The sequence below is a fragment of the Alligator mississippiensis genome, chromosome 13, assembly GCF_030867095.1.
Source record: "Alligator mississippiensis isolate rAllMis1 chromosome 13, rAllMis1, whole genome shotgun sequence".
Classification (NCBI taxonomy): domain Eukaryota; kingdom Metazoa; phylum Chordata; order Crocodylia; family Alligatoridae; genus Alligator; species Alligator mississippiensis.
The window spans coordinates 57,185,921-57,199,995 of record NC_081836.1 but is presented as its reverse complement, the minus strand read 5'-3'; the positions used below and the strand labels follow the sequence as shown (position 1 = coordinate 57,199,995).

The 14,075-nt window shown below is 51.0% G+C and overlaps 1 protein-coding gene across 1 annotated transcript in view; it reads left to right on the top strand.

The window, feature by feature from the left end:
* The first annotated feature begins 440 nt into the window (after positions 1-440).
* Positions 441-14,075, top strand: part of HS3ST6 (heparan sulfate-glucosamine 3-sulfotransferase 6) — a 75,838-nt gene continuing 62,203 nt past the window's right edge. Inside the window, exon 1 of the mRNA XM_019494535.2 lies at positions 441-1,030. Within this exon, the coding sequence (XP_019350080.2) occupies positions 582-1,030 (449 nt within the window). The 5' untranslated portion in view covers positions 441-581. The remainder of the gene's footprint in view (positions 1,031-14,075) is intronic.

The window sequence follows — 14,075 nt, the reverse complement described above, 5'->3', positions numbered from 1 at the left end:
CCTGCCCTGTGCTAACACGTGTCTGAACCCTGCCCTGCCCTGTGCTAACACATTTGAACCCTGCCCTGCGCTGGGCTAACACGTTTGAACCCTGCCCTGCGCTGGGCTAACACGTTTGAACCCTGCCCTGTGCTAACACGTGTCTGAACCCTGCCCTGCGCTGGGCTAACACGTTTGAACCCTGCCCTGTGCTAACACGTTTGAACCCTGCCCTGCCCTGTGCTAACACGTGTCTGAACCCTGCCCTGCGCTGGGCTAACATGTTTGAACCCTGCCCTGCGCTGGGCTAAGGCGTGTGTGAAGCTTGCCCGTGCCGTGCCGACACGTGTGGGCTGCCCGCCTGCCCCGGGTGCGCAAAGCCCGCCCCCAGCGCGCGGGGCCAACACGTGCTGGGGCCGGGCGTCCACACTTGGCCGGGCCGGGCCGGGCCGGGCCGGGGCTCCCCGGCGCGCTCCGCCCCCGCCGCCGCCCCCGCCCCCGCCGGCGGCCGGGCTGGAGGCAGGCAGGCCGGGGCCGGGGCCGGGGCCGGAGCATGTGCGCTCGAGCTGCCCGGCTCCTGGCCGCGCCGGGGCCGGCGCCCCATGGGATGTAGCCGGCCGAGCCCCAGCCCCGGCGCCGGGCTCCGGGCGCACCTGGGCGGGCTGCTGCGGGCGCAGCCCCGCGCCTCGCTGCTGCTCACCATGCTGGCGCTCTGCACCTACTTCTTCTACTGCCTCACCGGGGCGTGCGAGCCGCTGCAGCCCGGGCTGCTGCCCCCGCCGCGCCGCGACCCGCCGCCCGAGCCCCAGCCCCAGCCGCAGCCCCGCGGCCCCGGCGACGGCGACGACGACGAGGACGAGGCGGCCGCCAGCCTCTCGGTGCTCGCCGGCCCCGGCACCAAGCGCTTCCCGCAAGCCATCATCATCGGCGTGAAGAAGGGCGGCACGCGGGCGCTGCTGGAGTTCCTGCGGGTGCACCCCGACGTGCGCGCCCTGGGCGCCGAGCCCCACTTCTTCGACCGCTGCTACGAAAAGGGGCTGCCCTGGTACAGGTGCGTGCGGGCGTCCCGTGGAGGTCCCTGGGCAGAGAGACACGCTTGTACCCCCTCCTTTCTCTCGCGGAGGGCCCTTAGACAGGGGGATACGCGCTGCCACAGGTAGAAGGGGATACAAAGTTATATCTTGCAGAGGTGCTTTATACAAGGGGATATCAATGTAGGCTGGAAGGCAGGCGTTTGTATCCCCTCCTTTATCTCGCGGAGGTCTCTTACACAAGGGGATATGCGCTTGCCACATGCATGCAGAGGTGCCTTATAGAAGGGGATACAAAGTTATATCTTGCAGACGTGCTTTATAGAAGGGGATATCAAGGTGCATAAGGACCTCTGGAAGGCAGGCGTTTGTATCCCCTCCTTTCTCTTACACAGGTCCTTATAGAAGGGGATACAAAGTTATATCCGAGAGAGGTCCTTTGTAAGTTTGTATCTCCTCTTCTAAGAAGATACAAGTTTGTATCCACTTCTCTATCTGGCAGAGGTTCTTGCATAGGTTTGTATCTCCCTGCTATAAGGACCTCTGTAAGATAAGTTTGTATCCCCTTCTATATCTTACAGAAGACCTTAAGTTTGTATCCCCTTCTATAAGGTCTTCTGTAAGATATAGAAGGGGATACAAACTTATCTTACAGAGATCTTTATAGATAGGGGATACAAACTTATTAGGACCTCTGTAAGGGCTAGGTTTGTATCCCCTTCTATCTTACAGAGATCCTTATAAGTTTGTGTCCCTTTCTATAAGGTCCTCTGTAAGATCTAGAACGGGATACAAATTTATATCCTATGGAGGTCCTTAAAGAAGAGGATACAAAGTGCCCGTGTCCTTATAGAAGAGCATCCAGCATCTGTCCCCCGCCTTTCCAAGCCATTCACCTCCTTGGGTCTCTGGAGGCGGCTTGCTCCCAGCACAGCTGGGCTGCCCCGTGTGCACCGGGCACTTCTCTGTGTCATCGCGGGGTTTAAAGCATGCAGCACGTCAGCCCCTCGGGCTGCTTTCCAGAGGTGCCGTGCTCTTCCCCAGCCAAACTACAGCACTGAAGGGGCCGGCTTGCTGTGTGGAAAAGCTGCCGGCTGTAAGACAAGAGACTGTGTGTGTCTTCCTGTGCGTTCAGAATGAGCTCAGGATGTGCCAGGTGCCCTCACAATCTGCAAAGTTTAGTTATCAATCCAATATATCTATATCTATATCCTAGATGGATGGATGGATATAGATATCTACCTATATATAGATATCATTTTGAGATATATATTCTCAACACTGAACTTTTTAAACCGAAGCGCAGGGAAGCTGACCAGGTTCCAGGACCAGCCAGCAGTTAAAAATGACCTTTCTGGCTTGCTAGCAGTTGTGCTGGTTTTCTCTGCAAAAAAAAGATAGAGGAAGATGGTTTATCTGTGCAGAGCCCATCTTTGTGTGGGAAAGCTGATGACTTCTTGTTTCTGGAAGATACATGTTGTTTCAGGGATTTGGAGACAAGGGATCAATAAGTAAATGAGTGTCCTTTAAATAATGAAATGAAATGAAATAGCAGGGACGGATGTGCAAGGGCCTGTGTGACGAGTTTGGTCGGTCGAGTGGGCCCCACCGGGAGGGAAGCCCGGGGTCTGTTGTACTCGGAGGCGCTGATCAACAGCTGCTTGCTGCTGCTCGGAAATATGGAAGTGCCCTGGAGTAACCGAGCCCCCGCCCCGTCCCGAGTCCCCGTGTCCCACCTCTGCGGCCCCTGCTCTGTCCTGAAGACAGGTGCCGCAGTCGGAGGCTGGTGAATCTCACTTGCAACCCTGACATCACCTGGGACTTGTCGTTTGAACCCTTAATGTTTTACCCTTGAGGATCCCGTCATGTCTGTCCACTTCCTTTGGGGTAGTTTAAAAAGAGTGGGGGGACCCAAGCCATTTGCTCTGCAGGACACGACTAACTCCGTCTGCTAGCTGCGTTGCTGCTTTGCAGGGGGTTGAAGATACAGGGTGGAGGAAGGGGAAGGCAAACCCATGCGGGATAAAACTGTAGCGTTTGAATTCCTCGATACGTTCCGGTCGGCCCATTGTGTCAAAGGGCAAACCCGTATTGATTCAAGGGGCTTGTTTGGTTTCAATGGGATTGAACTCTTCAGGCGATAAAACAGTCGGGAGAGCAGCTACCATGCATGTGTTGTCTATTAAACTTTCATATCTTGGCCAGCTGAAAGTGTCAGGGCCATATTTATCCGTGGTCCCCTTCTGCTGAAGTCTGTGGAAGAAGCTACTCTGTTATTTTGGAGAGAGCCAAAAAATGTGCAGATTTATAAAGCGGCGTGCTGTTCTATTTAAACATCTGAAAGTAATAAAAGGAGTAGCTCTGTCCTCCTGTCTGCCCGTCTCCCTAGCTATCATTTTCTCTTAGACAGAACCGAGACTTCTTGTTTTTGAGCTTCCTTGAATTTGGGCTCGCGTTTCTCTGCATTTGGGGGCTGGTTTGATTTAGCAGTTCTCACTGAGGCACAAACCCTTGCAAAATCCATGCTTTTAATGGCACGTGTAACTTCAGTCGTCATTTTAGCCTCAGACTTGCAGCTCTGCAATGCCACATCTGGATTGTAAAGCTGTTGGTTTAGGGCACCTTCAAATACTGTAAGTAGCACCATTATTTTTATGCTGGGAGTAATATTGCCGGGATTTATTAGTTCATTTCCAAGTTCCATATGTACCGGTGAGGCTGTCGAAATGCTAACAAGAAAGAAATTGTCTCAGTTTTTGGTGGTGGTCGTTGAAAACTGGTCGACTGACCTAACCGGCCAGAATAAGATTTCTATGACAATATAAGCATGCAATTAAAACCACAGTTCAGGAGCAGTTAACGTCTACACTGCGCAGCGCAGCTCACAACTTTGCAGTGCCGTAGTGATGGGGGCGGGGGGGATATTAAATGCCGGTCTCAGTGCTGCATTCGTTCTGGATTTGGAGGAGTATCGGCGTTGACGCAGAGCTGGGATATTTTTAACGTGGGGCTGGATTTGCGGATCCCTCTTCCAGAGAGGCTAGCTGGATTGCAGAGAGGAAGGCAGCTTTGCGTGAAGACGTTCCCTTCTTTTTTTAACCAGAGGGAATATTCTCGGTGTTGGCTGCTGCACCTCGAGTGTCGAGCAAAAAAAGAAGCAGAATGCTTTTCCTTAGCTGCTTCTGTTGCTCTTTACCCAGGCTCTTTTGTTCTTACGAAATCCTGGTTCATAAGAAACGGTGTTGTGTTTTAGGCACCACCAGACCAGCAAAGCGTCTCAGGCTGGGGGTGGGGGGGGTGTTTGCAGGGGAAAAAATAAAGTTAGAGGAAAGTTTTAGCTCTCTTATGCCTAACTCAAAGCAGCCCTGACATTTTTTGCATATTTGAACCAGCCAAGAAACCAGAATTACTCCAGCGTTTTAATGCCAAGGTATTGGGCCCTGGGGCACCTGTAGAGTTGTTGCTTGTCTTAAGCAAATTAAAAATAAAATAGTAATTGCTTGAGAAAAACTGTCGCACCGAATTCCTAGTTTGTAGGTGGAGTGCTGGCTGCTGTGGATCTGGAGCATTTGGCTGAGCTGTGCAGTAGCTTTTATCCTATTCCACATTTCAGGATTAGTTTAGGCCATCGATTACAAGCATTTGTTCCAAGCAGAGTCTTTTACTGTGGATTTAAAATCAACTGATCCGCTTTGCCTTTTCTGGAAGGAAGCTCTTTCTTAATGACGAGAGCACCTGCTGCAAAACCTCCCGAGGATGTGACGTGCACTTCTTCAGGTCGCTATAGGTGCAGCTCGTGATATGAAATTAAGCACTTTTCTTTTCTAGATGGTAGCATGCCCAACCTAATGGACAATCCAAGCATGAAGTGAGCTTTTTTCCTGAAGCAAAATAACACTTTTTTTCCACACGTAACATGGGGAAACTAAACCGAAATGGAAATCAAAAGGTATTCTGTCTGTAGCTAGTTTGGCCGTGGAGGTATTAATGCAGTGTCTCTGGGAAGATGGGGGTGAGCTCTTTTAGAAACGCACACGAGGTGGTCTCTGCCTCTAGCGCGGTTGTTTCTCGGCTTTAAGGTAAGAAAGGGGAAAAAGTGTCCCTAGCCCATCAAGTGACGCGATAGCTTTGCAAGTCATCACGGTTAGCATCTCGACAAATATTGCTGCTGTAAAGACAGAGGGCCAGCCCTGGCTTCGTTTTCTGGAAGAATTCAATTGACTTATGGCCCAGATCATCAAAGGGCCGTAAACTCATCCGGCTCGAGTTGCACCAAAGCAAAAGCACTGATTTGCTCCAGTTAAATACCTGGCCCAGTGAAGTCGCTCTGGATTTGCGATGTAAATGAAATGGGAGCGAGAGCCACAGGTTGTACATAAAGGGACTAAAAGGAATAACGTCAGGCTAGGGGAGTTCCCGACGACTCTCGCATGGAAAGTTTCTGGTTCCCACAGGCTGAAGTCGCTGCACGCTGGCTCGATCATTGTGAGGATTTTATGGGGAAAAAGCAACTACTTAAAAAAGACTTTGCATTTGGTGTCTTGATACTGTTGGTAGCAGGGCTGAAATTGTCCTCTGGGATAGTTGCATCCGCCTTTGCCCTCGCCCTAGCAGGCCCGGAGTTGCAGATAGCACCAGGTCCCCACGTCATCGGATGCTGGTGCGCTTCGTGACGTGTACAAGTGCCCCACGGTCCTGATGTCGTTGGGGGGGGAACGACACAGTGAAATTTAGTAAAATCAAGGCACATTCAGTGGGTTTCTCGCGCTGGGTAGCAGAGACGATTTGTAAATCCCAGATACCATCTCCACTGATGCAGCGAGACGTTTCCTCGTGCCCATCTGTTGTAAACCTGCAAAATACAACGGCTCAGTCCAGCCAGTTCAAACTCAGCTGAGTTCCTGGAAGCCTGCTTTCCTTTGCCTCTTGTTTTTTTTTTGGTGATCCTTCCCTTCTGCACCCCCCTCTCCCCTCCCCCCCCGTTATCACAATATCTAACGAAACGAAGTTTTATAGCTGTTGGCTAAGTGCAGCGCTGGGCCCAGACACTAACTGGCTGCATCTTTGTTGTATCTCGCAAGCGCTGAGAGAACACCTGCTCGGCGATTCATCTCTGCACTCTGCGAAATCTCAGGCTGTGGACACTGGCCCATGTCGGACTTCAAAGGAACTTTTTTTAATAATGCAATATTTTCTTGAAGTGCTTTGGCATACATAACAAAGCTATACAGTGATGACGGCAACCGAACAGCTGGCAGGCAATGAACACCAGCGCTTGGTCTGTGTGCCATGCCTGAGTAAGGATGTGTTAGACGTATAGTAGTTGCAACTCCACGTTGCTTTGAGTGTGTTTTATATTCTATCCCGGTTAGCTGGCCTCTTCTGAGACCCAGCGCCCACACATTTGCTGACCAAAAGAGAAGCAAGTTTTTATGGTTGATTTTCAGCACAAGCGCTCGTGTGCTTGTGTGTGCATGCGTGTGCGCCCATGCACTTGGATACCCATTTAGGCACGTGTGTCTGTATGAATGTGCAGCTGCACTTAACAGAACGACCTGTCTGCTTTTATACCTTCTATCTCCCTGCTGTGGTCCCGAGAGAGATCTGAAACTTGGGCTAGACTTTCACATCTGTGAGCCTTGCTGTCCTTAATTCTTTAAGCCTGGTGGGGAAGATGCACAAAAAGACGCTGCAGTTCCAGTGCTGCTCTTTTGGCTTTAGCAGCAAGTGTTATTAACAGTTGAAAAGTCGAGTTAAGTAGATGCCTCAAGGGCTGTTTTGTGTGTGTGTGTGTGTATACAGGCAGAGCAAGACATCCCATAGCATGATCGGTTAAATAAAATCAGACATGTTAGCTTCCTTATGATCAGCCAGATGCATTTTGGCATGACACTCGCGTCCTTTCTCAAGGAAAGCTTTTCATCGAAGCATTTAAGCAATATATAGGTGGGGAGAGAGCAAGAAATCTCCCAGAATAAACATGGACTCAGATGACAAAACATGGAAGGAGCCTGGCTTTAAGACGTGATCTTTATTCATTGCCATCGGCTAATCTGCTTCCCTAATGGACCGACTTCCAAATGCTTGAAGTTTGAGTGCGCTTCTTCAATGAAGTCCAAGAAATTCTGCTCTGGAGCACACGTGGTGTGTGTTCAGTTTTGTCTCCCCCCTCTTTAATTCTTGGTTAAAAAAATAGCATCTATTGACATCGGCTCCAAACCGCCTGTTGCCACTTAAGAGAGGCATATCATGCCAAAAATACAAAATGCAAACAAAAACAGAGCAAAGCCAGCCAGTTTCGACCTCCATTAAGAAATGCAAGGCTTTGCACATCCGACTGCCCGGTACGGAAGCTACGCTGTGTAGTATTTCAACTCTCTCGAGCCTGAAATGCAGCTTTTTAGTGGCTGAAAATAGTAAAGTTCTGCCCCCCACGCCTCCAAAAAACACAACCTTGTTTTGTCCACCCATTTAACTGTGAATCAGTTAAATGCACATATAAAAATACATGTGCATACGTGCTGGTGTACGTCACGCCCATGTTTTGCTGCTTCTTAATATTTAGTGCTGACTGGAGCCTTGTCTGGGTGCAGTACATGCAAATTTTGGCATTCTGCAATCTGCTTTCATGTGGGATTAAAAATAGCTTTTACTGCTCCGATGAAGAAGCGACGTTTGAACGCATTTCAAACGATCGCAGGGCAGATATTATTCAGGGTGACCGAGGCGGATCCGGCTGGAGCTATTTAGGGAATTTTTGTGACCACAATGTGATCGGCACAGGGACAAAGCACATGATTCAGATCTCCCGAGCACCAATTTCACACTTGCCTCCTGCCTCTGACTTGAATGTGCTTGCTCCTGGTTTTATCCCTGATCCCAAACCTGTTGAAGTTAATGACAGTCTTCTCACTGATTTAAATGGGCTTTGGAGAGGACTCTTGCCGGGTGCGACTGTGAGCAAAACAACGCCCAGTTATTTCTTCCCTGCCTTCCACATTGCACATTTGTTACAGCTGCGTGCGAGCGCTCGCTATGACTTCCCTGAAAAAAAAGAAAAGTTGCGAGGTTTAGCGTGCAGCAAGTCATGATCTTTGTAGCCAGCTGAGCACGACTCTTTAAAAGCACATTTGGGTTTTATATCTGTGCAGCGGAGTGGAAGGTGGGGAAGTGGTCTGGGTTTATAGATGATTTAGACCGATCGCCAGCATCGCACGCTCCAAAATCATGTGCCGCACCCTTAGAAAGCGTAACTGGGTTGGGGTTTTGTTTTGTTTTTTAACATCATATCATTGAAATGCTTTGCCTTGGGACTTTTGAGCCCTTTTAAAGTTTAAATTTTCAGGTTGATGTCTGCAACCATGATGGTTAGAACTTTTTTTTTGTAACTAGAAGTTTAGGTTTTTGTGTACACGCGACCTTAGGGGCTGGACACTAAGGAGAACTCCAAATATTCGGGAAGTCTAAGCAAGCAACAAAAGTTGCAATTCTGCTTTTAGTTAGTTATTGAATCCTGTTGAATACTGGTCTTTGCTAAATAAGTGAGACTGCCCCGGTAGTATGGCACGAGAATGGTTGGCCTTTTTTTCCCTCCACGTTTGTAAATGTTTGCATCGTTTCCACAAAACAGCTCTGATTTCTCCGTTCGGCAATGAAACCAGCTTCACTGTTAATAAATGTACTTAGAAGTGACATGTCTGTGGGGCTGATAAATATTTGGTTATTAGAATGGAAAGAAATGTTAATTCTAATGTATTCTTCATGCTTTCTATTATGCACTTACTTTCTAGAAAGTAGCCCATTTCACTTCTGTTTCTAGCCTCTTTCATTTCTGGATTTTCATGAATTATCATAAGGCTTCAGGTTTTGAATTGCAAACGCTTGTCTTATTTATAACCTGTCTTCATTACCATAGAAAGACTCTCAGGAGCATTGGTGTTGAGCTTTGCAAAAGCTTCACACTGTAAAATAATGAATTCTGGCTCATTCATAATTGACCCTTTAAGAAAACGGAGGAGGAAACAAACCTCCTGTCCATACTAACGTCAATCCTAAACTAGGGCTATTGAAGAGCTGTACTGGAAGAAGCGTTGAGGCTGATTGTCCGGCGCTCTGCCTCCCTGCGGCTGTCGTGCCGTTTTAGTGCGAGGTTGGAGTTCGCCAAAGTTTTGGGAATCCCGGCTTGTTTCATTGCAATCAGGATTGATGCTAAGAGGGATTGGCAAAGTGCTCTTTTTGCAGGGATAACTTTTAATTGATACAGGCAGCGGCTGATCCTGCCTCCTGCACTGGGCAATGCGAGGTGCTCGCGCCCGTTCTGAAAGGCGCCGATTCCTTTCTTTGAAGCAACACTATTCTTGAAAATACAATGTGTGTGTGTGTATATGTTTTTGTGTGTGTGTGTAGACGCACACACTTGTACACATGTATACATACACACGTGTGTGTATATAGAAGTATATAGCGTGTCTATATGTATATGTTTTTCTGCACAGGGTTTGCAAGAAAACGTTGACAGGAAAGTGGAAAAAGCTAATGGATTTAGGTGCCGCCTAAGTGCAAATACAATCTGTTCCTTAAGACTGTTCAGATGGGGTTTTTTTGTTTTTTTTTTTTAAATAATAATTACAGTGACTGTACGAAGGAAGTGGGTTGTGCAGAGGAAATTGTGGAGGGAAGCACAAAAGTTAATTGGAGAACATGCTTAAAAGCTTATTACTGACCTTTTAAAAAACTTTTCACTGTATTGAGCTGGGGTGGGGATTGAAAACTTGGCTAATGAAAGGCCTGGTTTAATACCAGGATTTAGCTGTAAATGGCTTTTCAAAGCGCTGTTGGAATCCGTCTGTTTGCGGAGCGCGGCAGCGCTGCATTGGCTCCTTCTTTCCCTTTTCTTCTGCAAAATGGTGGTCTGCCCCAGAGCAGGAGCGGAGCAGGAGAGCTGCCTCCGACAGCAACCTCTTGGCAGAGTCCGAGGGAGGTGGTTGGCCGCGGTAGCTGGAAGTCGGGCAGCCTGCACCTTCTAGACCAACTCAATCAGAGATGTGCAAGCTTTTGGGAGCGAGCGCATGCTTTGCCAGATGCTAGTCAGAGTCAGAGGGTTAACTTCAGCCCAGCACGCCTCCCCCTGCCTCTCTGCTCCGGAGGGGAAGGCAGTAAAACAACAGTTTGGCAACACCAAGGGGAGAAGGGGGTTTGGGTTTCATTCCCAGGGACATCAGTCCAGGGGGTTTCTTCTTTCCATGTCTGCGGCAACGAACTTTACTTTGGCCCTGTCGGTGCAGAGGGCTTGAGCCCCGCTCCCGCAGAGCCCTTCAGCCTGCTTTATGGCTCTGCAGAGTTTAAGCCCCGACGGCACCATCATTCGTCCAGTCTCACCTCCTGTGTATCGCGGGTTGTTACGTTTCGCCCCAACCCCTCTCTGAAGCCCGGTGACTTGGGTTAAGCTCCTGAAGCTAAGGGACCAGACTGCACGGTGCCGGCAGAGCCCACGAGAGCCCGCAGCTCTACCGCGACTTCAGGGGCAGGTGGGAACTCCTACGGTCCTTGCCAGGCCGTCCTGGAGGAAAATTGCTTTTTGGGCCCCTGATTCAGCCTGAGCATGGGAAGAAGGCCCGCCGGCCAGGCAGACTGTCCCTTCAAGCCGGGTGTCAGATCTTTGCTCATGCCCATCCTCGGATATTTCAGAAGAAAAGGGGCTGCGGGCATGTTTAGCACTGAGCCCTTGTGCCAAGTCAGGACCTCGCCGACTCATTTTGGGACTAATCCGGTGCTTTTTGAAGCCAGGGCATCTGCAGATTTGTTGGCAAATCCAGACTGCGGCTCTGACAATGGGACGTGTCATTTGCTGTCTCATACTCCCTGTTTTGTCGGGCGCAGGAAGGAAGCCACCAAGGGTCAGGTGCCCTGGCACGCTGCTGACGCAGCCACGCAGCCCGGTCCGAGTCGTTTGTTCTCGAACGTTGTAACCCAAGACCCGGGGTGTGCGGCCTGTGACCGTTTGCACCACGCGCTGCCTTTCTCCGAGCATTTGGACCAGCCAAGCTTTCGGTGTGCAAACCTTCCTGGAAAGCGCTGGTGAATGGGTTGCATCACAGCCTTGTAATGGAAATACCTTGTCAGGTCTGATTAAATATGCACGGGACTAATTCCTACCTAGAACCAGCGCACCAAGTGCTGGGAAAAGCTCTCCACGGGGAAAGCTCTCCACGGGGGCACGACGCAAGGAGGGCGGCCTTTGAACCCACCGCAGATCTGAGGGGTTAGACAAGGGTTCGTGTGCGTCAAAACTAACTGTGAATTTTAACACGGGAAAATTGATTACAAGCAGGAGAGAATTACATTAATATAGTTGCTTGTCACTGGGGTCTTATTAGTAATCTCCACTCATTAGTCTGCAGAGAATAAGGATGTGACCTTGTTAAGTGTCCTTGCTGATGGAAGTACTGACCATTCTGCTATTGATTTACTGCTTAGGTCCTAAATACCCAGTGTGCGTGTGTGTGTTCGTGCCCCTTTGTGCGCTTACACACGCTTGCATGCATGCAGCAGGTCTCTTTGCAGCTATAATGAAGAATTAGCAATCTCTTAACCTGTCGCCGTTTGCTTTCACTTGGCGGCGCAGCTGGCGAACTAGCAGATGTTTTGGACGTGCAACATATTGTGCAGAAAAGGAGCCTCTGGTGATTGATAGGAAGGCACAAGAGATGTGACATACGTGGGCCCTGGAGGGTGGGTTGCATTTCCTTCTCCTCCCTGCCCCCGTCAGGCATGCGACCGCCCCGTGGAGGTGGTGCTGGGTGCAAGGCGGAGCAGGCAGGATGCAGGGAACCCATCCAGGACCTGCTGCACTCGCTGCCAAGCTAAACACCAGTCATAGGGAGGGCTGATCCGCTGGCTGTTCCCACCACGAGCTCGGAGCCTTGTGGATTTTGGCAGCATGGTCTGGTCCGTCGAATGGGGACCGGGTCAGCCTCGGGGTGAGAGTAACACAAAGCATCTCTCAGGGAAAACCCTCCCTGCTTGTGAGCAGGGATGAAGAGCAGCAGAAAGAAAAAGTCAAAGTGACTTGACCGAGGTCACGCTCAGTCAGTGGCAGGGCTGGGATGGAGAAGCCAGGAGCCTGGCTTCCCAAGCTCTGTTTCAACAAGTCAGCAATGGCTTTGCAATGCACTGACTACATTTCTCTCATCCCCGACGGTCTGGAGAAGCCAAGCGCTCCTCGCCCTGTAAGCCTGAGGTCTGTCGTCCGCCTGCCCCGAAATCCAGGTGCGTTTCCAAGCGTCGGCCCCACCTGCGGGTCCCCGACAGCTTCCTCCGCCGGATGTTTTTGGCACCCGCGTGCAACGTGGTCACGGTTCGTCTGCCCCCGCGCCTTCGAGCCGCGCGGTAATGCCGAGTGACAAGTTGCCTTTGTCAACGCTCTGACGGAGGAAATGTCAATAGGGGTGGATGTGAACGAAATCCCCAATTACCGGGCAGGGGCGGCTGCGGAGGGAGACGAGGAGGGCTCGATAAGTGGCATTGATCCGGCGCTCGCCGAGGAGCTGGCCAGCGTGTCAGCGACCGGCCCCTCATTACTTACGCTTGTCAATAGAGGCTTGAGGTTTGGGATGGAGCCGTTGGCAGCCTAGTCAGTCCCTTGCCAATAAAATGCTGGCGTTGATGCGGCCCGCTCTGCGCTGGTGGTGCGATGAGGTCTCGGGGGTGATGGATGGCAAGGCCAACCTCGCCGGCATCCTCTCGCCAGTTCCTGTCCCCGGAGTGACGTCTCGGCGGGGCGCGCGCCATGGCTGCGTTTGAGGAGACGGTTGTCTTCTGCGGGAGGCGGCTTCCTCCGGCCGCTTTTATGTTTGGGAGTCGTGTCCTGAAGCCACTTGAACGAGGGGAAAAGATCAGGGGCTGCCGCCAAGGGAGAAGCTTTTCCCTGGGGTGGGATTTGGACGCTCTTCCCCGGGGACGCGAGGAGCTGAGATGAGCATCGGTGCTTGCGAGAGCGTCTGCTCGGCTCTTCAGCCCCGGTCTGTTTAATGGACTAGGCCACGTTTCGCTTCCCGTTGCGGTGAATAATCCCCGTGGACTGGCACGAGAGGAAGGGCTGAGTTCAACACCTCGTGTTTCTCTAGCCGGCCCGGCTTGTTTTCTAGGCTTTGCAGTCGTTTCGTTCGAGCTTTGATGGGCTGGCTAATCCAACTGCTTGTTAACTGGATGTGTTGTGCAAACACTGCGTGGTACCCTCCCGACATAACAGGGCTCCACGCCGCCCGGCGTTTATCTCCGTGTGTTTGCATGTGCAAATACCCCTATTGGCTTTCCCTCGGCTTGACAGAAGATCAGTCGTGTCGGCTGGGAGATGGGCTTTGTTATAGGCACGCACCGTGCTCCGCGCTGGCTGCGGTGCCGCGGCCGTAGGATGCTCTTGACACTGTGGCGATCTCCTCGGTACGGGTTTGGGGGGCAATGCGGTGTCTCATTGACCGCCCCCCCTCACCAAAATGGGGTTCACCTGCTGCTTTGCAGACACAGTCAACCATATAGGACCCTTTTCTCTAGAGCGTGCACCTCTTCCTCTGGCTAACAGGGGCCGGGTGCAATTCTGCCCTGGGTGTTGCGTGCAGTTTGGGGTCTGTCCACTCCAGTATCTGATCTGCTTGCACAAGTCGAGGGGCCTGGACTGCTTCCAACCCCTTGCTCAGAAACTTCGGCTTTGTGCTGGGCTCTGCTCAGGTCACTCGGTTCGTGGTTAAACCAGAACTGAGTGGTGCTCAGCCTTTTGGCCCTACGGGCTGGCTGAGTGATGCAGGGCCAGTCTGCAGGATGAATCATGCAGCTTCCCGTGGCGGTAGATCTGCACTAATGGGTCTTTGTCTGGGCAGAGGTGGCCTTAGGGTTGTTGGGGCCCCGGGCAAGAGAGTCATTGGGGGCCTCTTCGGGACTGAATTTCGATGACCGATGAGCAAGTCGGGCATTTTCGATTTCACTTCCACTTTGCCCTACCCGTGAAACTGCAATGAGAGTATCTTAATACAACATTGGTTATAAAAATAAAAATTAATGACACTGAAT